Raw genomic sequence first — 23221 nt, 5'->3', positions numbered from 1 at the left:
AACAAGACAAACAAAAAAGACACACAACAGTATGGTGATTACCAGAGGGAAAGAGTTGGGGAAATAGTAAAGGGTAAAGGAGGTCAAATATATAATGACGAAAATACATTTGACTTTGGGTGGTAAATACACATGCAAGATACAGATGATGTATTATAGAATTGTACACTTGAAATCTATAATTTTATTCCAATAAATGTAATAAAAATTTTTTAAATGTTTATTTTTTAAATTTTATCTACCTTTTTTTTTAGAGAAAGAGGGAGAGATAGAAACATGACTATGAGAGAGAAACATCAATCCGCTGACTCCTGCACGCCCCACACCAGGGATCAGGCTGAAAACCCAGGCATGTGCCCTGACCAGGAATTGAACAAGGACATCTCAGTCCACAGGACAACGCTCAATCCTCTGAGCCACACTGGCCGGGCAAGTAAAAACATTTTTAAAGTCAACAAATAAGTGTTTGTGAGGATGTGGAGAAAAGGAAAACCTCATGAACAAGGATTGTAAATAGTGCAGCCACTATGGAAAACACCACGAAGATTCTTTAAAATTTTTAAATTAGAACTAACATATTACCCAGGAATTCCACTCCTGGGCATTTATGCAAAGAAAAAGAAAACACTAATTTGTTTTTTAAAAGATATTCACTGCCGCATTATTTACAATAGCCAAGACACAGAAGCAATCTAGGTGTCCACTGGTAACACAGGTAAAGAAGTATATATATAACGGAATATTATTCAACATAAAAAAGAATGATACCTTGCTATTTGGGGTAAGATGGACGGACCTAGACGGTATTACACTAAGTAAAATAAGTCACACATATATACAGCATGGGGAATATAGTTGGTGATATGGTAATAATTTTGTAGTGACATGGCTACTAGACTTATTGTGGTAATCACACTGTAAGTAAGGTATATAAATGCTTAATCACTATGTTGTACAATTGAAAATAATAAAATATTATATGTTAACTACAGTTTAATAATAATAACAAAAATTATTTAATATATAGCTACAGTAAAGCAGACTATATGGTATTGGCAGAAGGTTAAGACACACATTAACAGAACAGAATAGAGGATCCCAGAAGTAGCCTAGAAATCCAAGATTTTTGCTTTTAAGAATCAGCCTGTTTATTTTGCAAAGATCCTTTACAGAGGCAGTGTGCACCCCAAGCAGTACCACCAAGCTCCCCACCCCCATCAGGAACTACACTTAGCAGCTCAGTAGTAGGTTGCCAAAGTTTAGAACTGATGTGAGCATTTGTGCTTTATCTTGACTTATTTTGTGTACCCATTAGCAAGATGTATCCCTAAGGTACCAGAAAAACCTAAGAAAGAGAGCTCATAAGGGTGTTAATACTTATCCTAAAATTCAACATAAATAAGTGTATTTGTTATGATTTGGCAGGTTATTTTGGGGGACTGGGAATGCTCAAAATATTTTCCAAATAAATTCATGGTAATTACTTCTTTGCTTTATGCCACTTCAGCCTAGAAATGGTTTCACAGGAACGCTCTACTTTTGGATAGCAGGGTAAACCTGTATTAACAAGGGAGGTTTTTACATTTCTGCTTCATTAAAGATCTTTAAAAGAAATTCTCATGTATGTATGAGATCTAAGTGTGGTTCTCTTTCTTCATCAGTAAGTCCCAATAAGTATGCCAAGACAAAGTGATATGTAATAGGAAAAATTTTATTCACAATTTCTGGATTTAGAACTTTCTCTGAATCAGGTCTATTGACCAGAACAACACAATCCATCTCTGGGGGTATTTGGAAATGTGGAGGGGGCATTTTAAAAGTGTTACGATGAACCTGGAGGAGAGCAGAAAGAAAGGATACTAATGGCAAGTAGTTGTTAGGCCCAAAACGAATGGCAGTCACACACCACACATGCCAAAGCATCCCATATACCCCATTCTTTCAAACCCACCCAAAAATCATATAAATGCTCCCCACCTTACTCTCCCCTAAAGAAAAGTCAAACTAGACCATTACTTTTAATCTTCAATTTCCAGGCTCAATGTGGAGACCAGAAGGCATACAACTTAAACCTTGCAGGCAGCTTAGTTACTACCATTCTTGTCAGATGCTATCTTCTTGCCTTTTTTTTCATTATCATAGTATCAAGCACAGTCTTTTCAAAGTTACGTTTTCTCCATCATCATGGTATTTTACCCTTGATTTAATACCAAAGCAAGCAGATACAAGAAAAGTTCTTCAATCTAGTAAGGTATACCAGAACAAAAATTTGCAAGTATCCCTGGAATCTGGAATCCACAGATGCAAGGAAGAGGAAGATCCATATGCAATTATTTTGTGTGTAGCAGCGTTAAGTGCATCTTAACGGGGATAAGGTCCACAGTTTTCATGAAGTTCTCAAAAGAGTCTACGACCCTAAAACATTAAAACAACTGCTCTATTGAAAACTATTCCAAAAATCTTTGATGATTCCTGTGCTCAAAATGTCTGATGGTTTCCCAATATCTGTAACATATGCTTTAAACTGTCAACATGTTAGCCAAAGGTCTCCATAATATAGCCACTATCCCAACTATTTGGAATTTAAATCTATTCCGTCAATTTGACTGTAACAACCCAGACTACTTCCCTCAAACATGCTTCCCTTTCTCAAAACTCTGATCACAATTTCCTCTTCAGAAACATTTTCCTATATCCTTAGCCATCAAAATCCTAATTATTCTTCAAGGTCCAGTTCAAATGCCACACCCATAAAGATTTTCCTTTCTATTCAGCTAAAATTAACCTTATGAGCAGCTGTGCTTCACAGTATTTTGTATTTTTAATCTAGTACTTGTCACATTCTACCTCATTTTATGGTTATAGTATTATAATGTCTTCTTTGCTCTATTAGAATGTAACTAGAGCCCTGGCCAGTTTGGCTCAGCGGTTAGAGCGTCGGCCTGCGGTCCGGAGAATGTAACTAGAGGGCATGAGCAATGTCTTATGACTCACTAAAATCAACAGTAAGTAGTACAGTACCTTACATAATATAGGTGTTTAAACATTTACTAAATAAAATCCAATTTGGAGAAATTTAAATATTATTAAATGATGAAAACTACATAGAGCAAAATACCTAGAAAGGATACAGCAATTACATCCCCTAAAACTGACAAAATGGCCTTTGTAGTCTGATTATATACCAATTTAAACTCATAAATTCTTTCACACAAAAGGGAAAGACAATTTAGTTTTGAAAAGTCTACACAAATAAACAGCCTTAAAAATGTAAAAAAAAAAAGTTTTCTGAAAACTGTTAAGCATTATACAATTACAGATTTTAATTAATCATTCTTATTATAGTTCACTATCCTTGACCACAGTATATATTTTAACTACCAGCCGTTTCTAATCTTTAGCAGAGCTCTACTAACGTTTCCTAAGGGTTAAAATGAATTAATTTGAAACAACTGATAACTATGTAGAGATAACCATGCCCAGATTAAATTAAATACTAAATATAAAAAAATCTATAAAGGGAATCAATTCTATAAAATTTTACATTTTATGATTATTATATAAAACCAAATACATACCCTAGACAATTATAAATTTAGACTTATACAGATTCTTTTGTCTCTCTTGGTTTACATTTTAAACTATTTTATTCCTAGAAGGTTTTTTTTTTTAGAAGATTCAGGAAGTAATAAGACTTAGCCAATGGGTTTGATCTGTGTAGGTTCACTTATTCACAAATTTTTTCAATAAATGTTAGAAATTTTCTGGAAGATTTCCTTACTACCGTGAGGAACTGTATAGATTACACTATAGATAAAGTATATACGTATATAGATTACATTATAGATAAAGCAATCATAATGCTGCTTTTGTGTTATCAATGTATAAATTGTTACACCTGTAAATAAATATGGATTTTTTCCATTAGCTTTACTTTTTTTATATCTAGTCAAGTAGTAGATATAACATCCACAGTGTTTTGTAGCATGTAAGACAATATTGATGTAGGAACTGACAGAAAATTCATGTTATAAACTGATAACATTAGCGCATGGTATGGAGAAATATAGTAAAGCACAGTAAATGTATTTTCTCTTCTTTATAATTTTCATAATATTTTCTTTTCTCTAGCTTACTTTATTGTAATAATAATATATATACAAATATAACTAAAAATATGTATTAATCAACTGTTTGTGTTATCCATAAGGCTCCCAGTCAAAAGTAGGCTATTACTAAAGATTTTGGGGAATCAATTTATACAGATTTTTAACTGCATGGGGGTTGATACCCCTAAGCCCCACGCTGTTCAAGGGTCAATGGGGAAAAAACCAACTACTTTCACAGTCAACTGTGCTTGCCTAATATGAATAGCTTCAAGGCTATACAGCAAAGGGTACTTACTAAGCAGCTGTACTAATACATGAATGAAACAGAAACCTCTAATTCAATTTTAAATGCTATATAATTGTTTTTATTTTATTTTGTACAGCTTGTGAACTGCCTATAGGAAAGATGTGCTAACAAAAAATATGTTTATGAGTTAGTCAATTTCTATCCCTGAACCCAAGGCTGTATGCTGCTATTAAAAAGTAGGTATTATAAATACTTTGTGTTTACACATTTCTGTTATACAAACGTAATATATTATTATTATATGTTATGAAAAAAACATAAAAACTTTGTTTTAAAAATATACAAATACTTGTTAGCTGAAATATTTTTTAAAAAGCAGTATAAAAAAAAGCAGTAATAGTACAAAAAGCAGTTATAATGCTAAATAAAATGTCTTACAATTAGTAAGCCATTTTACAGCCGACTACCTTTCAATAAAACAAACTAAACTATATAAAAACTAATCTATGTTCTTTGCATACTCTTTTGTATATGTCGTTTATCTTTCTCTAAAAAGCTAGTTAAAGGTGGAAAATAGGCCCAAGAATTTCAGAATCAACATTATTTTAATATGGTATGTTATGACACCTAGATAAATTTAGTCTTGGTTGTAAATACTATGATTTTAAAAGTTAATAATGGCCTTCTATTTTATAAAGAATGGTGACATAAACAAAAGAATATACAAATGAAAGTACATTCATACATTACAATAGGCTGGTAATCACAGAATTTAAATTCTATCTCTGCCACAAAGGAGCTATGTAAACGTTAGCAAATATTTTCTTTACATCTCTGAGTCGCAGACTCCCTATTTCACCTATACATAAAGAAAAGTGAGAGGGGGTTGATTTTATGTTCTATTCTAGAAATTATGATTTGGTTCATATCAGAGCAAGGTCTTTACCTAAATATAATCTGTATATTAATGCTGGTTAAATAGAATTACAAAGCATTAGACACTGAAAATTTAAGTTCAAATAATCAGATACTTTGAAATTTAAAGACAGGCAAACAAGGAGTAAAGAATAGTTAAATGTGTTAATAAAAGCATAATCAGTGCCCAGTTTGGGGCTCAAAGATATTCTAAGTTAATGACTTCTCTATTTTAGAATGCTGATAATTAGTAACACCCTGCATGAACATTAAAAGTATGATATAAAATTACCACAAAATTACTAGCTGATTCTGAAACTAAGCCTACTTTACTCTAGAAAGCCAAAATCAAATTAGTTTTATAAAGAAGCAATTCTATAGCTTACAAAAGTATTCAAAGGCAGCACCCTAGTACTACTATAAAATGGTTAAAGGTTGCAGGGGAGCCATACAGCATTTCTACTGTTGTTCTTTATGAGATTCATTTGTCAAAAAAAGAATTAATGGACGTGCCATATGACTCTATCTTTAAATTTCATTTTTAGATCAAGTATAAAACTGAAGAGGGAAGAGAGGAGGTCCCAGAGCTTAGGATTGCCCAAAGAGCAAACTCCTTACATATATTTCTATGTTCAGAGGAGGAAATCATTCATTGCTCAACCTGTGAGTAAATAACTTTCATCATGGACCTCTAATTCACTCACTAGAAGAGTCAATGAATTTTAATAGGACTGCACTAAGGTTCTTTATTAAGCAATATGAAAAATGGGGTAACTGTTCATTTTGCCAAACCATAACATAAATCTTGTCAATCCTAAACTGATTGTAATAGATCAAACCAACTTGATTATATAAAGTGAAATCTTATTCCTGAAAATTAACAAAGCACAAAATATCAATTAAGATCTTCAAATAGCCCATCAAATTTGTTTTTTAAAAAAATATCTTACTGTAATGAAGTCATTCCCTTTAACCATTCTTCCTTGGTAAAAAATCCCATGCTTTCAGCCTCCAATTTCCACGCTAAAACTAACATAATAATCTGGAAAGAACAGAACATAAAGGATAGGGGAAAAGTCAGCATAGAGATAATCATGTCTGTATTTATCACGGATAGCATTTTTATACAACTATTTCCTTCTTCCAAATATTAAAGAGTACAACCTTTGGAATTATTAATTATAAAGAAATTTAGATAGACCAATTTCTTAAAAGGAAAAATTTCTAATAGTTTCTGAAGATAGAATCACCGTCACTCTATTACAAATGACATAGAGAACTTGAGCCTAATATAAATTGACTAAAAATATCCTAAATAAAAATCTACAATAATAAACATGAAGAAACAAAATCTTCATTTAAGAATAAAGTGTCCCAATTTTTAGAAATTTATGAATATGCTATACCCCACTTGTATTCCATTCTACTTAGAAATAAAACATACATTTTCAGGTTCAACACCAATGTCTTCACAAAATTTTTCCATTCCTTCTGGCCCTACAACTTCATCAGGACCTTCAAAGACAAAAATAATGTATATATTTTATTGTTATAATTTACTATCAACATAAACATAAGCCCTTGTGCTAAAGGCATCTATGAACATACCGTAATATTTTTGCAAATAACTGAATTTAAATTTTTACATATCTTTGATAAAGTATAAGTATTTGCCATAGACTTTAAAATTTTTGAAATATTCTTAAAATATGTTTCAAAATAAAATTAAGAAAATAAAAAATGAAGCAACATTAATACCAATCACTAGTTTGTACAATAACTTGAACCTATCCATTAAAAATTTAGTGAGAACCTTCTCTAAAGAAAACTGTTGGCAATGCATAAATATAAAGAAACATAAGAAGATTTAAGCTCTTACCCTACTAGAATGTGCCAATACCAATCCACAACTTAAGATAATAATCAGAGGAGAATATCTGTTTAGTTACTAAAATAGAAGGCCTTTTGAAATATAACCAAATAAAATGTAATACTTTACTAAACAGATATACATATTATAAAAATAATGACGTAAGGAAATTATTACATTTTAATTCCAGAATATTTTCCTTATCATCTTAGTTTTCAAATAGACAATAAAACATTAGTTATGTCACTTTAATGTAGAAACAAAAGTTTAATCCTTCAATTACCTTGTCTATCATTTGTCCAAAAAGGAACAATATTTATTTTTTTCCCTTAGTAACACTAAATGTAAGTCAATACATCAATTCCCATATTTTTTTATGTTAGCAGAGTCCCAAAATATAATAATTTCATCATTATTAGGTCTTTTTTTGTGACTGGATAATATTAACACAAATTGGTGACAACACGGATGGACCATGAAGGCACTATGCTAAGTGAAGTCAGACAGAAAAAGACAAATACTGTATGACTGATTAACTTATATGTAGTCTATACACTAAAAAGCAAACAAATAAACAACTCCAAAAACCAAACTCATAAATACAGAGAACAGTCTGGTGGTTGTCAGAGGTGGGAGTACAGGGTAGGCAAAATGGGTTAAGGTGGTAAAAGGTACAATCTTCCAATTATAAAATAAGTCCTGGGATATATACAGCATAGTGACTATAGTTAATAACACTATTGTATACTTGAAAGTCACTAAAAGTATAGATCTTAAAAGTTCCCATCACAAAGAAATTTTTTTTTGTAACTGTGTCTGGTGCTAGATGTTTAATTAGTTATTTTGGTGATCATTTTGCAATATATACATATGTTGAATCATTATGCTGTAAACCTGAAACTAATATAATGTTGCATCTCAATTTTAAGACTAAAATATGAAATACGACAGAAATATGTTTACCACACTTGGTTTTGAAAATATGGTCTTGAAATATTATTGTTAAATCAGCCAAGAGAAACTTGTTTTCCTTTCTTAAGGACTAAAAATATTCCAGCTTTATATATCATAGACTAATCCAAGGCAGTTCGGGTGGCATTTTACATTATCATCATTAGTTCACAAGTGCAACATGCAGCTATTGTCCTTAAATTTTTCTTAATAAAAGAATGCAGCCATCCAATATGCGGCCAATATACTCTTGCTGTTTCAAATGAGATCCAGGCTGTTTAGATGATGTGGTCTGAACCTAAACCCTTTGCAGATTTTTTGGTTTAAATAAGTACTGCACTTAATTATGCAGAGAGGTGTTAAAAGGTGAAGAGGGTGACAATAATAGGAAACTTACAACTAGAGGATTTTTTTAATGAGATGTGTTAGATAATTTAAAAAGTCCACATATATGATAAAGCTGTTAAAAATATATCCAAATATGCATCCTTATATTATATGTGGTTTGAATGAAAGTAAACATCAGATAAAAAAATTTAATAGAAGAAAACAAAAGTTGTTTTTTATGATTGGAATATATTCTAAATTTGTCTATGCAACAAGAAAGCTGACTTGCTCTTGAAGGTGCCATCATTAGTAATTAGAAGAGAAAGTTAAAGAGTTATGTCAAGAAATATCAGTTATTGTTATAAAATATAGCCTCCCTCGATACTGTAAGATTAGTGATTAAAATTAGATTAGAATCAAGTTAAATTATGTTATACTAAGACATGTTGAGTGACTTTCCCAAAATAATGCAAATAGTAACAGATCTAAATCTAAAACGTCTATACCAATGTTCTTTTCCCAGATTGCATAATGTTAATTATTCTCCTCAAAACATATTCCTCCAGTAAAACTACTTCCAGGGTGCTGAATTTTATTTTTAAGACATAAACCAGGTTTCCAATCAATTTAAAAAGCTATGGAAATGATTTAGTTCACTCCACCAGCTGGGTATTTTATTGGAACTATGCAGTTCTACCCCAATTTTTTATTCTTTATAAGACTTTAAAAGTTCCTTTTCAATTCCCATGCTTTTTGTTTAGTAATAGGCCCAGTATATTACTGAATCTTTGCTAATTTAAATATCAGTCAAGATGAGAGGTCTTGTGAAAGGGCAAAACCATCAGGCTTATCTTATCACATATGACCTATTAATATTATATTAACAAGATTAGTGGTAAAATATTTTTAAATTAAAAAATAAAATCAGTTTTCTGGTTTTATTTTTTTAATTCACCATAAAGAAATGTTCCCGGCTATGTCTGTAGAGCCTAAAACCATGTCAGTCATAGCAAGTAATCAGGAAAAAAAACTATGCTAAATGAATGACAGCTCTTCAACATGAGCCACACAGGCGCTATACTAATAATTTTGGAACAGTACTGCAAATATATACAACTGGTAAATCTGATACCGTAATACTTTTACTCTTTTAAAAATAGCTAACATTTATTGAGTTCTGATTATATGCCAGGTACTGTGCCAAGTGCTTTACATGTGTTACCTCGGTAGACACAATTATTTTCTCCATTTTAATGAGGGACACCCCCATTTTAAGATGGAACAGTTACTGTTTATTTGGCAAATAACTGTTTCCTCCTTGTCAATTAGCTCTCTGCCCATCATAACCTCTAGAGTGGCCTTTCCTAATCACTCTAATTGAAAATCCATCCAAACTTACTTTCTATCCCTGAACTTCACCACATTTATTACCTTTATAGCCCTCCATAATCTGAAATTATCAGGCCTACTTACCTATTTACTGTATGTCTTCCCACTAGAAGGCAAGTTCCCCAAGGACAAGGGTCTATTTTAACTTGTTCACTACTGTATTCCCAGCACTTAGCAGAGTGCCTGATACATGAGTACTCAATAAATATTTACCGAATGAATGATTCCATGAATGACAGAAGGTGAGTTAACCTCAAGTGTACTTAATATTTTCTTTACAAGAGGAAAATTAGTTGCCACATACATATTTTTTTAAGAAAATAAACATTACAAGGTAGTAGTTAAAAGCATAGGCTCTACAGTCAGAATGACCTAGGTTTGAATCTTGGCTCTTGTCATTATATGATCTTAAGCAAATAACTTAGTCTAAGCATCAGTTTTCTCATCTATAAAACAGGGACAGCACTGCCTACTTAACAGAATAGTCATTAAGAAAAATTATATAATTAAGCATAATTTTTGAAATAAAGATAGCAATTATTTTGCTGGCTATTAAAAAATGCTAGTATAGAAAATAAATGTTTAAATAATTAGAACCTTATGCTACCCAGGGAAGTCCCTAGGAGAGGTAAAACAAGTAATTTTTATAAGTAAAATATGATGAGTAACCTTTTGATTCGTGCATAACAATAAAACTGGCATTTTAAATAATGGGTCAACATTTTAAATGGAGGTCAGAAATAAAATGAATTCCCTTCATTTAATTTGGGTTAGTGGTTGTCTTGGGATGGCAGTAATAGCAGTTTTTCTGATCTAGAAAGAATCTGTTCTGTTATTAAACAATTTTTAAATTACATATACTTTTGGGACCACTCAGCTGATCCTAACAGTGAAGTTACTGTCCCCAACCTTCATAGTCTTACAGTTAGCCTAAATTTATATCTCAAGTTCAGAGTACACTTGAAGCCTTAACTTGATTACACTACATATAATACAATGACTGTATATACACTGTTTCATTTTAAACAAACATTCTAAGAATGATAATGATAAAAGAGGGGGGAAGGGACCAGGAGGCAGGTAAGAGAAAGAAAAAGGGGGGGAGAGCTTTAAAATCACTAATTTCGAAAGACAAAATCATTCTAATGGAAAATTTTTTTTTCATATGCTTATAAAGAATTTAGTAATAAATGGGGAACAAGTGTTCTTTTTCATATATTTGCTTAGCTCTTCAGCTCCATTCCTGATTTTGACTTTCACCCCACCCTAGGCCAAAAGCTTTACATCCACCACTTACAAGATTTAGTTTTAGTTAGCTTCTTCAAGAAGCCTTCTCTGATTATTTTCAAGACTGAATTACATATTCTTCCTATAAAATTTCACAGTGCATCTTCCTAATAAACATTTATCACACCATATTACTATCATTCTGTTTATTTTTATTATTACATCTCTTAGAAGTTAGCAGCTAAATAGTAATTATTAAAAGGTGTGTTATGTCTGTTTTAAATCTTTTACTGTCTCCCAAAAGTTTCAGAAAATGTCAATTATGGTTCAGAAAAATTTCAAAAGAATATCTCAAATAAAAACTATGTACAGAATAAAATGTTGTATCACATACTTTGTGTTTTCCAGAATACCAACTCTACTTTAGCCAATGGATGTAAATCAGTAAGTGAATTTGTCTGTTTACAAATTGCATTAATAGTAAATGAGTTTCACCCCTCTCACTAAATATATGCACTGAATTATATATTTAAAGACATAGCCTGAAAGGGCACCAAATTCTTAGCCTACCCACAATCCTCAGTCTTGACCCTGATCCCCGCACACAGCACTAACACATAGCAGGCCTGAAATAAATAGTTTGTTAAATGAATGAACCAAAAAAAAAAAAAAAAAAAGTTTTAAAGCATGTGACTGATATCTTCTTATATTAATTTCATTACCTGCATACTCATAAAACCAAGCCAGGCACTTCTTGCTTGAAAAATGTTCCTCTCCACTTATTAGTCTAGCAGGGGGTTGGGATCTGCAATAGCTTAGAAAACACACAAATGCCTAAGAATTTTATCGTCTCAACTTTTAGTGAAAAGCTCAGTTCAATATGAACTATGTCAATTCAAACTAAACAAAGTTTTGTTTTTTTTTTACAGCTGGTGTTATGGGAAAAAAAATGGAGTTGTTAAATATTTGCAATTTGATACAGTAGTCTATACATAAAAATTTGTGGCTAACAAAACCCAAATGCTACTTTGCTCACTATCAAATTCCAAAAATAGCAACAAAAATTAATCCCCCAGGTTCCAAAAGATTACACAGAAGTTCAACCTAATGATCTCAATGCAGGACTGGTAGTTGGGAAAGTATAAATCTTTACAATGATTCTCTGAACTGCATGGAAATTACATTTGTGTATAATAGATATACATTTGGGAAAAAAAAAATCTTACAAAGTATATTTTGTTAGTTAATTTATCAATATTTCAAAATAAAACTATATATTTGAAGTTGCTTATCATCTACCAAACTTAGATTTTTAAAGATAAAAGATAATTTAGGACCTAAGAGTATAATTAAACTCCACAGATTAAAAAACAACTACAAAAAAACCCTTAAAAGATAACATTAGTACAAATAATTGTACCAAAGCTATTTAATCTAACTCTGTTTATCTTGTCCATAAAGTCTTTTAAAGTTGGGAAGTTCATAAATGGCCTTTAGGACATAATGAATGTCAGAGAACCTTTTCTCCAGGAGCTCAAATAGTTATACTACCACAATGACATAGAAATGCCATAACTTCTGCAACTGAGCAATGTAATGTAAAATAAGGGAAGCACATTTAAAAGTTTAAGTTAATAGAGCAAAGTATCACCTGAGTTCTAATAATGACTGCTCAGCTATTTGAAAGTTCTTAATTTAAATAATTTTGGTACCTTATATACTTAAGGTAGCTACAAGTTAGAATAGTACAAAACTAATCTGCATGTTTCTTAAAAATTTGAGCTAGTGAAATAACCATGTCAAACTCTAGTGTTAGTTACCAAGAGGTGTAAGAGAACAGCATCATCTTTCACAGTAATAGCCCAAGAAATATACTTGGGCTCTGTTTTCCCAAACAGCTTAAGGAAGGAAAAAAACAACTGAACCGACCAATTACAAGAAGAAAAAATGCAGACTAAATAAGTTACCTACCTCACATTTTAAGCAGATCTCTAAGGAGAGTTCTATCATTATCTCCCATTTATAATGCTGTCTATAATCTTCTTTTAATGGTAGCATTTAGTTGTCACACTAAGTGCCAACCACAGATAACAATCAGACACTCCATAAGGAGATTTAAAAATCCCACTTCTCACACTTAAATTTCAATAAATTTTTGCAGCACAAAATGTTGCTGTGATGCCTCAATGACATGTTACAAAGGGAGCAAAGAGCTACAACTACAGCTCTACTTTGTTTTGTTTTTCTCCAAGAGGATACAGAGTACAATAGCTCTCAATTATTAATATTTATACTGAGAGCTAACAGCATCCTGAGTGCTAGAAAACAAAACGCATGCAGGGCCTTCCCAATTCGGCACACAGGGACTTGGCGCAGGTGGAGGCACTATTACTTCCAGAAAAATGGTGCTCCAGCGATTTAAAAGGCCTCCTGCTGGGATCCTCCCGGTTAGACCACTAAATTTGGAGGCCAATTACAACATGGGGAGATTTCCTTTCTATCATTCCCATGGCAGTTGTCAGGTCAAGATTTCTCCTGTTCTGCTCCTTTCTTCACTCTACAAAGAAATTCTAGAAGTGACCCTTCCGCGGATCTGTGTGGAAAGAAGGCGGAGGAGGGGTTAAGAGAGTAGGGGTGAGGGGGAAGAGCGCAATTTACGTACGCATTCCTGTTTCCCCACCCTCCGGGGCACGTAGACCAACGTGGGGAGACTCGCTAGTCCCTCCACAGGCGCCAGGGAGCACACGCACCGAACACGAGGTGGAGTCCGCCGCACGACTCGCGGGGTTCTGCGCCTACCACGTAGGTTTGTCTGGGTGGGGGCGGGGGTCCCCTCACCCCAGCTCGAGCCTCGGAGACCCGGCCCCCCTCCTTCTCCTCTAGCCGTCCAGCAAGGAGGAAAGATTGAAGAGTGGGGGGGAGGTGGTACCTGGAGATTTTACACTTTTTGAGGCCTCCGTCTTCCGCTACCGCCACCCCAGAGGATTTTCTTTTCTTCTTCACCGGCATCTTCCGCCCTCCCCGGCGGGGCGGGCAGGGGAGCCGGGGAAGGGGGTCGCTGTCCGCTGAAGACTCCTCAGGGCTGGCACCCGGTTCCCAGAGACAGGAGCAGGGGTAGGAGCAAAGTCTCCAGCCCGCACCACAGCGGCCCAGCCCGGCCTCCGGCCGCTCCCAGGACTCCTCGTCCTTCTCTCCTGGGCAGGGGGTCGCTTCTCGTCGGTGGACACTGCGGCTTGGTCACACCGGGAAAGGAGAGCGCCGACAGCGCGGCACCTTCACCAGTCACAGACTCGAAGAGCAAGAGGCTCAGCGTGACCCGGATGCGCCTCGCCAGGGGCCGGAAGTGACGCAATGCAAGGCTGGTCGCCGGGAGGGGCGTGGCTCTGGTTGCAACCAGCCTTCTCCAGGCCGGAAGGATGCTTCGTACCTGCCAGAAGTGGAGAGCCCAGGCGTCGTTTGCCCCCTGACCTCCTTTGGTGGTCCAGAGTATTCCGGCCTTTCTCTCGAAACTTCCATCCCACCCTAATGCTGATACGCATCACCTCCAAAAAATGTTTTATGAAACCACTAGTACCCTGCAATTGGCCTTAAAAATAACCTGGTAAAGTAAACCAAATTTCACTTGTGAGCTCTTCCATTTGGTAACCTCACGTTGTTGCCCACCCCTTACGTGCACATTTTCTTTCTGGGCCAGCGATCAGCCGTCCACTCTCACAGGCCTTCTTCTGGTCCCTGACCTCTCTCCCTTAATAAAAGGTGGTTCACCGTTTCTCACCTCAGATGAGGGACAGTAGGAGGTCGCTGACCTAGTAAAGAGGAATTTGGGGAACATTCCCCCTTGGGCCTTCCCTCAAACTTTTACGCAAAACACTTGTAATCATTCCACCTTCACTTCAGTGGAAATGTTTCTCAATAAAGGTTGTTGCATGTAAATATGTAGTAGAAAGTCACTGTAGTCAATATATATGTAAAATAAGTTCATATCTGTAAATCAAAGTGTGATTTTAGAGGAGGAAAAGTCTCTAAATTCAGTAACAGCCCATGTGGTTCTAGTTCCACCTTGGCATTCTCATTTGGCCAATTGGAATATCCTGCTTCCTTAAAGCCATTAATTGGTACAGAAGGATATATGATCCAAACCAGGCTGCTCAGTGCCAATGGCATGAAACTGAACCATCAGGAAGCAACTTATTTCCTATGGACTTGAACCTGAGAGGATGTGGTGAATAAAGCCAAACTCAGAAGAGACCAGAGATAAGCAGAAAAACAATACATGGTTTTATGATAAAGGGCCCGAATCCATGATATTTCAGTTACATGAGCCAATAAAATTAAGCAGTTCTCTGTTCCAACCAAAAGAATGTTCCTGAATGCTGTAATCCTTCAACTCAATTAAAAATGAATGAAGCCAAAATATCAAACCTGAATAAGATCAAGTCTCTAAAAAAAATATCATCTGTAAGTAGGGACAGAGGAACATGTTAACACAATGCAATCAGTAAGATTTGACTGTCAGAAAATCTACAGAAAAAATGACTCAGATTCTGCAAAAAATTATTAGAGAACGAAGGAAATTTTAAAGGATATATCATTTTCCATATGTGATTCTTATTTGAAGCTTGAATCAAAAATATTTGAATTTTATTACATTTATAGGACAATTGGAAATTTGAACACTAGTTGAATATTTGATGAAATTCTAGAACAAGCAAACTTATTTATAGGACAGCATATCAGTGATGGCTGGGGACTGGGATGGAGTGGGGATTGAGGGGGAAGTGGACTATAAAGAGCACAAGGGAACTCTTGGGTAATAGACATATTCTGTGACTCGATTAAGGTAGTGGTGTATATATTTGTCATAGCTCATTGAACTATACAATTAAAAATACATGCCCTTATATTACTATTATTTCTCAGTAAAAAGTGCAAATTAAAAAAAAAAAAAATGATGACGCTATTAGAAATAACAAAGCGTTTTTTCTTCCAGAAGTAAGCTATGAAAACTAACTGTCCCTTTTCACAAATAGAACAAAAGAAATGGAGTAAAAATCCAAATAATGAAGACAGAGACTGCAGAGGACAATGTTCAAGGGATATCCTTCCAGAGAGCAGAATGAAGACTGAATCAAGAGGTAAGGAATGTTCATAATGCCTGACTAGCAGGATACCAGCATTGGTATGGTCCAGTGACTATTGTGTATCTTCAATTCTTTTCTAAATAGGAATATTTATTGTGGTTATCACGTCCTCTCTCCAGTGTTGTTTATTATGTGAAAGTGGAGGGCAGATAATTGTCTCTCAGTTTGTAGGCCAGTTGCCATAAAGAACCACTTCTACAACACAGCTGGAGATTCTGGAGATCCAGCTGAATGCAGTGACTGGATAGGAGCCTACTTGCATCTATATAATTCTCTGGAAAAAAAAGATAAAAGGCTGAGTCTATGTATGGTATTTATTCTTTCAGTCTGTTATTCAAACAATATTTAATGATCACTTAAAATAAATCAGGAACTGTATTTGGTTTAGGGATATAAAGGCAGGTTTGACTCCTGCATTCATGAAGTTTTCAGTCTGGAGTGGGGAGTATATGCAGCCCATATGCATTTGAGAGAATTTTATGAACAAAGAATAGGGTCAGTAATCTATGCTTGTTAATTAAATAAAGGGATGGTGATAAAGAGTCATGTAGATCATTTTCTTTATTGCTTTCTCTAATCATACCTACTGCCACCACCATACCTTCATTCTCAAAATGGAACATTCCATTATTCCAATTACTCTCATAGAAGGTGTGTATTTATAGCATCACTGTCCGTGAGCAGTATAGAAATGCCTAGTTATGTGGTTTTAATCTTATCTGCTGATCATAAACACATTGATAGTATATTATTTTCCATCAAGAAGACAGCTTTAATGGAGAAAACTATGACAGAGTATCATAATTCTTTGTTGTGTAGAAGAATGTTTTTGTTATGTGTTTTTTTGTTGTTGTTGTTAATCCTCACCTGAGGATATTTTTTCTATTGATTTTTAGAGGGTTGGAGGGAGGGAGGGAGAGGAAGGGAGAAGGAAACATCAATATCAATATGAGAGAGACATATTGATTAGCTGCCTCTGGCACACGCCCCGAATGGGTCCAGGATTGAACCTGCAACCCAGGTACGTGCCCTTGACCAGGAACTGAACCCGGGAGCCTCCAGTGTGCAGAATGATGCTCTAACTATTGACTCATATTGGCCAAGCTATGTGCAGAATAATATTGTAATGAAAGTAATGAGAGGAAAGGGAAGGATGAAGCATTTACCTTAATCAGAAATTCATGTATTCTGGTTTCAGATCCAAAGAAGTACTCAGTGACTTTAGGTAAGACACCTAACTTCCTTTATCCTTCATCTTATCCTACTGTTACAGAGAAGGATGTGGGGGGTAAAAGCAGTTGAATAATATCCATCTATAACGGCAGTGGACATATATTAATGTCAAATAGAGCAGAAGGCGGAAGGATTGAGACTAAGCCATAGTTTTGTCATCTATTTGACATATTGGTTCTACATGCAACCCTTACTTTTCGGGGGCTATAGAATGAAGCCATGAAAAAGATCTTTTAAAATAGTTGTATCTGTATCAAAGCAGCCAAATATAATGCCCTAAAATGTGTTAATTTATATATTCTCTACATAATTTATAATAGGGCATTTCCACTTGCCAGAAAAGTAAACAACACAGAAATGCAGTGATTTCTGGAATTTCACATTATTGTGATCCTGGATTTATACAAATACTTTTCTTTCTATACATTGACATTGATTTTGTTTTGAAAACAAAACAACCTTGGTCCAAATTTTGCAGAACATTTCCATACTCATAAACCCTGAGAAAGAAACTCTGGGAGACCAGTAGAAATGTGATGTTAGAATAGGACTTTCTGTTTTGGAGTGTTAGTCAAGTCCACAGGGATTTCTAATGCACAACTGTGTAATCTATGCCCTTACGTGCTAAGCAGTGTGCAAGAGCACATCTATTGCAGCCTGACTGTGGCTGTGGTTCACTCTGGGACCCAGACTGAGGGAGTGGCAACTCTCTGGAACATTACTTGTTATCATGATGAAGAGAAAGGAAAACATAGTGAACCTCATGCTGGCTGTTATAAATTCTGTTCTGAAATGACACATATCACTTTGGTTTAAGTCCTACACCTGAGGCTAAATTTGAGTTCATCAGGATAGCAATGTATAATCTCCTGCAGAGAGAGGCACCAAATAAAGATAAATACAGTCCACAACAGTATGGGATTGGAATGAAATTTTATTCAAATCCGGGGAAGAATGAACTCAGAGTCGTTTTAAAGGGGCAGTATGGAAAATCATGATTGGTGTCTGCTTATACCTCACATTGACACATGATATTTTCCAAAGATGCTTGCAATGATATCTCTCAACCCACTTGTTCTTCCAGAACCTTACTACTCCCTCTCAATAAATGGAGTCTAGTTCATAATAATCATCATCTTCATCTTTTATCATCAATATTGGTTCATTAATTATGAGAAATATACCATACTAATATAAGATGTTAATAATAAAGAAAGCTGGGTGTGAAATATATGGGAAGTTTCTGTACTATCATTGTAACTTTTCTTTAAATCTAAAAGTCTTCTAAAATAAAGTTTATTTTTAAAAAGTCAAAGTGAACAGAAATAAATACAAATTAAAAAATAGTAGAGTACAAGAAGAAAAAGGGTAATAACTCAAGAAAGGCACTTAGTTTGGGTGCCTATGGTGAGAATCCATAAAATTCTGGATGTGGGATCATAGGTAGGAAGCACTGTCTTATATATTACATGGCCAACAACAAAGAACTTTCAACTTTAAACCTTACCAGGACTAAGAATTAGTGCTCAGGAGGGAATTAGTGCTGGCCATCTGAGTCGCCTTCCAGCATATGAATATGTACCCCAAGTGAAGAAAAGTGGTTAAAAAAATCAGATTACTATTGGCAGAGCATGGATTGTGTTGGTGACTTGCTGCAGAGAACTCTCTTTTTGGATGGGTGGTAGAGAAGACCAAAAGTGAGTGCAGGCAGCTTGTGTTTAGAAGTGTTCTTATGTGCATTTTCATAGTCCTAGGGCTTAAATGAGTGGTGTTTTTGCCACACTTTCCAAACAATATTAAAAAGATGGCATAGTGGAAATTGTTTCTTAAAATGAGAACCATCATTAACCTGATGGATTTGCCTTTTTAAGTTTTGCAACCTTGAATAAAACATTTATCATGATACTCAGTTTTACCACCTGTATAACAAAATATAATATATGCCTTAGCTAAACATCACAGCATTGTACTATTGAAAAAATAAGAAAAGTCCGGCCGGTATAGCTCAGTGGTTGAGCGTTGTCCCATGACCAGGAGGTCACTGGTTTGATTCCTGGTCAGGACATATGCCCAGGTTGTGGGCCCAATCCCCAGTGAGGGGCATGCAGGAGGTGGCCAATTAACGTTCTCTCTTATTGATGTTTCTGTCTCTCTCTCCCTCTCACTTCCTCTCTCTCTAAATCAATAAAGGAAAAACATAAAAAAATTAGAAAATAAATGTGAATGTATTATCAAAACTGCCAAGGGATATAATTATATATCAGCTGAAATCCTTCTAGTCTAGAGAGGGGGTTTATTTAAAGCTGTTCACAGAATTAAAGGATGGGATTGTAAAGAAGGGGACGTGTAAAACAGGTGAGAGTTACTCCGTCTTCCACTCCCACCCAAGTTCTGGTAATGGGGCTTTCCCTTCACATCACTACTACCTTTATTGAATGTCAGTGGCCCTGTCTTTATTTTCAGGGATCTTCACCAAGTTCTCAACCACTGAAAATAGGATTGTCTACACAAGGCAGTCTGAATTGGACTCAGGAAATTCTTAGGCCATCGTTAGGCATTACTTCTTTGGAAAATCCATTGGTGACATGTGGCAGTTACTGAAGTCCCTCACTATGCAACACCCAATAGATTAGTTCACATGACTGCAGCAGAGACGCTGATTCCCAGAAAGACAGTAAATGATCTGCAAATACTCTCATTTACTTGGCACCTATACAGCAATGGCATTGTTGGTGTTTCATAACACCGAATCTGCTCTCCTCCATGTGTTCTTTGCAGATCTACTTTCTCATCTATAGCTTTACAGATCCCTGCCAAGTTTGGCTCCTATCCAACTCTTGAACCCTTTCGCCAAGATAACCTTCACCTCTGTGCTCTGCTTCTTTCAGGGCCTGTACTTTTAACTTGCAAGAGCCGTCTTGTCTCTATAGAAAATATGGCTCATGAGAATAAAAAATTTTGGCTTTCAGTTGCATTTTTTAAAAAATATCATGGGGTTTCAAAGCATAGTTTTAAAGTTAAAAACAAACAAACAACCTAAACAACTTTTCCTTTATGATTTTACAGTGAATTCTTGAGGCAATGAGAATGACAGTGACTACAAAGGTCATGTGTAAGAATGTGCAGAAAAGAAAACCACACACATTTTTTTCAAGCTATTTTCTCTGTATGGGCTAAACAACAAGAGAATTCTCAGACAATCTTCATTGAACTCTCCACATTCTATATGCAGCTAAAGCTTTCATCCATACATCCTTCTGGTATAACCTACACCTAGGACCAGTTACATAACTCATGGGGCCCTGAGCAAAATGAAAATGCAGAGTCCTTTGTTCAAAAATAATTTAATGATCTGTGAGACCAGACCATTAAACCCAGAGCAGGGGCATGCTCATGAAGCCAGCCCTGCACAAACTTCTTAAAAGCAATCAAGCCTGAGTGACACATGGTTTCATTCAGTGGAGCTCCAGGTTTCTATGTCAGAGAGTGCTATATGTTCTAAAAGTCATTCTTCATTATTTCAGAGACACAGGTTACATTTCCCACCCTATCTTGCAATCAGTAATTGCCATGAGAAGGTCCTATGTAAGGCCTCACTCTTAATCTGCCAATCAGCCAAATTCAAAATAACTCAGGAGAGACTTCTATCATTTTAGGGAATAATGGAGCCACAAAATAGAAGAGATCTAGATCCCTGAATCATCACATGGAAGATTGCCTGCCAAATACTACATTGAACTGTCAAAATGAAGGAGAAATAAAATTTTATTATATAAAGCTAGTGAAATTTTGGGGTTATTTATTGTAACATTTGCCATACCTTGACTGTGTATCAGGACTAGCCTTATGTTAAAATAACAAATGACATGAAAATCTCAATATCTCATAACAAAAATTTATTTCTTATTTATGGTATGCCATCCAGAAAACTAATACTCATTATAACAACACAGGGACAAAACTTCACCATGACTTATGCTTCCATGATCATCACAGCAGTGGAAAAGAATCATGATTATAATTGACTTGTAAGGTGTATGTGCATATATGATATATCACTTCTGATTACATTTCAAAGATTGTAAGTCATATGTTCATGTCTATCTTTAAAAAGAGCAAAGAAGTATAATCTCATGTGCCAATAAAGGGAAAATCCAGACATATTTTGTAAATGACAGTAATGAGTACAACATGAATACAGATGTTGGTTTTTGGAAGGAGAGTGCAGCCATAGAGAAACTTCAAATATGTTGTACAGAATAAGTAGTGAGGCAGCAGGCAGAAAAACAAAAACAAACACAAAAAACAGTAGTAGGCTGGTTAGCTGGAGAGCTTTAGTGTGCCTTGCTAAAATATTTAGTAAATCTGTCCCCTTGGAGAAGTAGAAGGTAGACCATGAGACTAGTGAGACTCTAACTCTATGGAAAGTAGGTAGAGGGAGGGTAATGGTGTGAAGTGGCACAATCTTTTTGCAAAAATTAGATTAAGAGTTTTAACTCTGCTATGCAAACCTATTGTTTCAGATAGCCTCAAGAAAGCCATCATTAAGTTGAGAGTTGAAACGAGTACTTGTATGAGGAAGCAAAGAAATAAATCATTCTTGGGGATTATATATAGGAAAGAACTAGAGTGTGAAATTTAGAATATGAAATGAAAAGCAAATATATCAGAAAGCCTACTAAGATTTTAAGGGAATTGTATTGTTAATGAAACCATGTGCCTGGACTTAAAAAAAAAAAAGAATGAGCAATCATCAAACTCCCAGAATTTCCCCAGCAGGAAGCCCAGATAACTTATCCTTTTGGTTTATAGGTTGTACCTTGAGGATCCACAGTTGAGCCTGATGGAAAGGCCTGTGCATCACGTGGAGATGTGATTCACTGACATCACAACCCCATTCCTGACAAGTACACTAGATACATGACAGGAATAACTTTCAATGGTTTCAGTGAATATGTTTTTTAATGGTATACATTTTCAAATTTCATATTTGTTAGCTATCTTGCTTGAAAAATGGGAAGTGCAACTTGGCAACTTGGCTTCTTTTCCTTTAAATTTATCTTGAGCTACTCTGTTGAATAAATTGACGCTGCCAATTTTTTTGATGTTCTATTCTCATAGCAACAGGCTGTGATGTCAGAGGGTCATCACGGAATATATCCAAAAAAGACACTAGGCTGTGAAGCAGAAAGCTCTTATTTAATTGCATGTTATTCAACAATCATGTTATGTAAATAAAAATGGAAATAGAAATAGAAAAAAGACTCAAAGTAACAGTTTATGTGAACATTTTTATTAATAGTTGCCATAGTATAAAAAAAGCTTTCCCTAGCCCTGGCCAGTTTGGCTCAGCGGTTAGAGTGTCGGCCTGCGGTCTGGAGAGACCCAGGTTCGGTTCCCGCTAAGGGCACGTAGTTCGGTTGCAGTTTGTCCCCGGCCCTGGTTGGCCGTGCGGATGGCAGCCACTCGATGTGTCCCTTCACATCGATGTTTCTCACTCTCTCTCCCTTCCCCTCTCTCCCTCCCACTCTATCTGTACAAAAAATGGAAAAATATCCTCGGGTGAGGATAAAATAAATAAATAAATAAAGCTTTCCCTTGAGCACTTTACATCAGTGGTTATGTGTTTTTTAAAAATACTATTGAAAAGCATTCAGTTACAAGTCTGAGAAAGACCATTCCCTGCAAATAAAAGGTAACCTAATCCAGCTGGTGTGGCTCAGTGGATTGAACCTTGTCCCATGGATTGAGAGGTCCCGGGTTGTGGGCTTGATCCCCGGTGCGGGTCCTGCAGGAGGCAGATGATTGATGT

The 23221-nt window shown here is 35.3% G+C and overlaps 1 protein-coding gene across 6 annotated transcripts in view; it reads right to left on the bottom strand.

The window, feature by feature from the left end:
• DCUN1D5 (defective in cullin neddylation 1 domain containing 5) overlaps positions 1 to 14356 on the bottom strand; it is a 28428-nt gene extending 14072 nt beyond the window's left edge. The window contains exons 1-5 of one of the 6 annotated variants that reach the window (XM_036260055.1): positions 13965 to 14356; positions 13007 to 13628; positions 11758 to 11849; positions 6716 to 6786; positions 6222 to 6313 (exon numbers count right to left, since the gene is read on the bottom strand). In XM_036260055.1, the coding sequence (XP_036115948.1) occupies positions 6222 to 6313; positions 6716 to 6757 (134 nt within the window). In that variant the 5' untranslated portion in view covers positions 6758 to 6786; positions 11758 to 11849; positions 13007 to 13628; positions 13965 to 14356. Of the gene's footprint in view, positions 1 to 6221; positions 6314 to 6715; positions 6787 to 11757; positions 11850 to 13006; positions 13629 to 13964 lie in introns of those variants that run through there. The other 5 variants (XM_036260054.1, XM_036260057.1, XM_036260056.1 and 2 more) reach the window with 5 other exon arrangements.
• Between the last annotated feature and the right edge of the window lie 8865 nt (positions 14357 to 23221).

Source organism: Molossus molossus, unplaced genomic scaffold (genome assembly GCF_014108415.1).
Source record: "Molossus molossus isolate mMolMol1 unplaced genomic scaffold, mMolMol1.p scaffold_m16_p_13, whole genome shotgun sequence".
Taxonomy (NCBI): Eukaryota; Metazoa; Chordata; class Mammalia; order Chiroptera; family Molossidae; genus Molossus; species Molossus molossus.
This window is presented reverse-complemented; position numbering and strand designations above follow the sequence as displayed.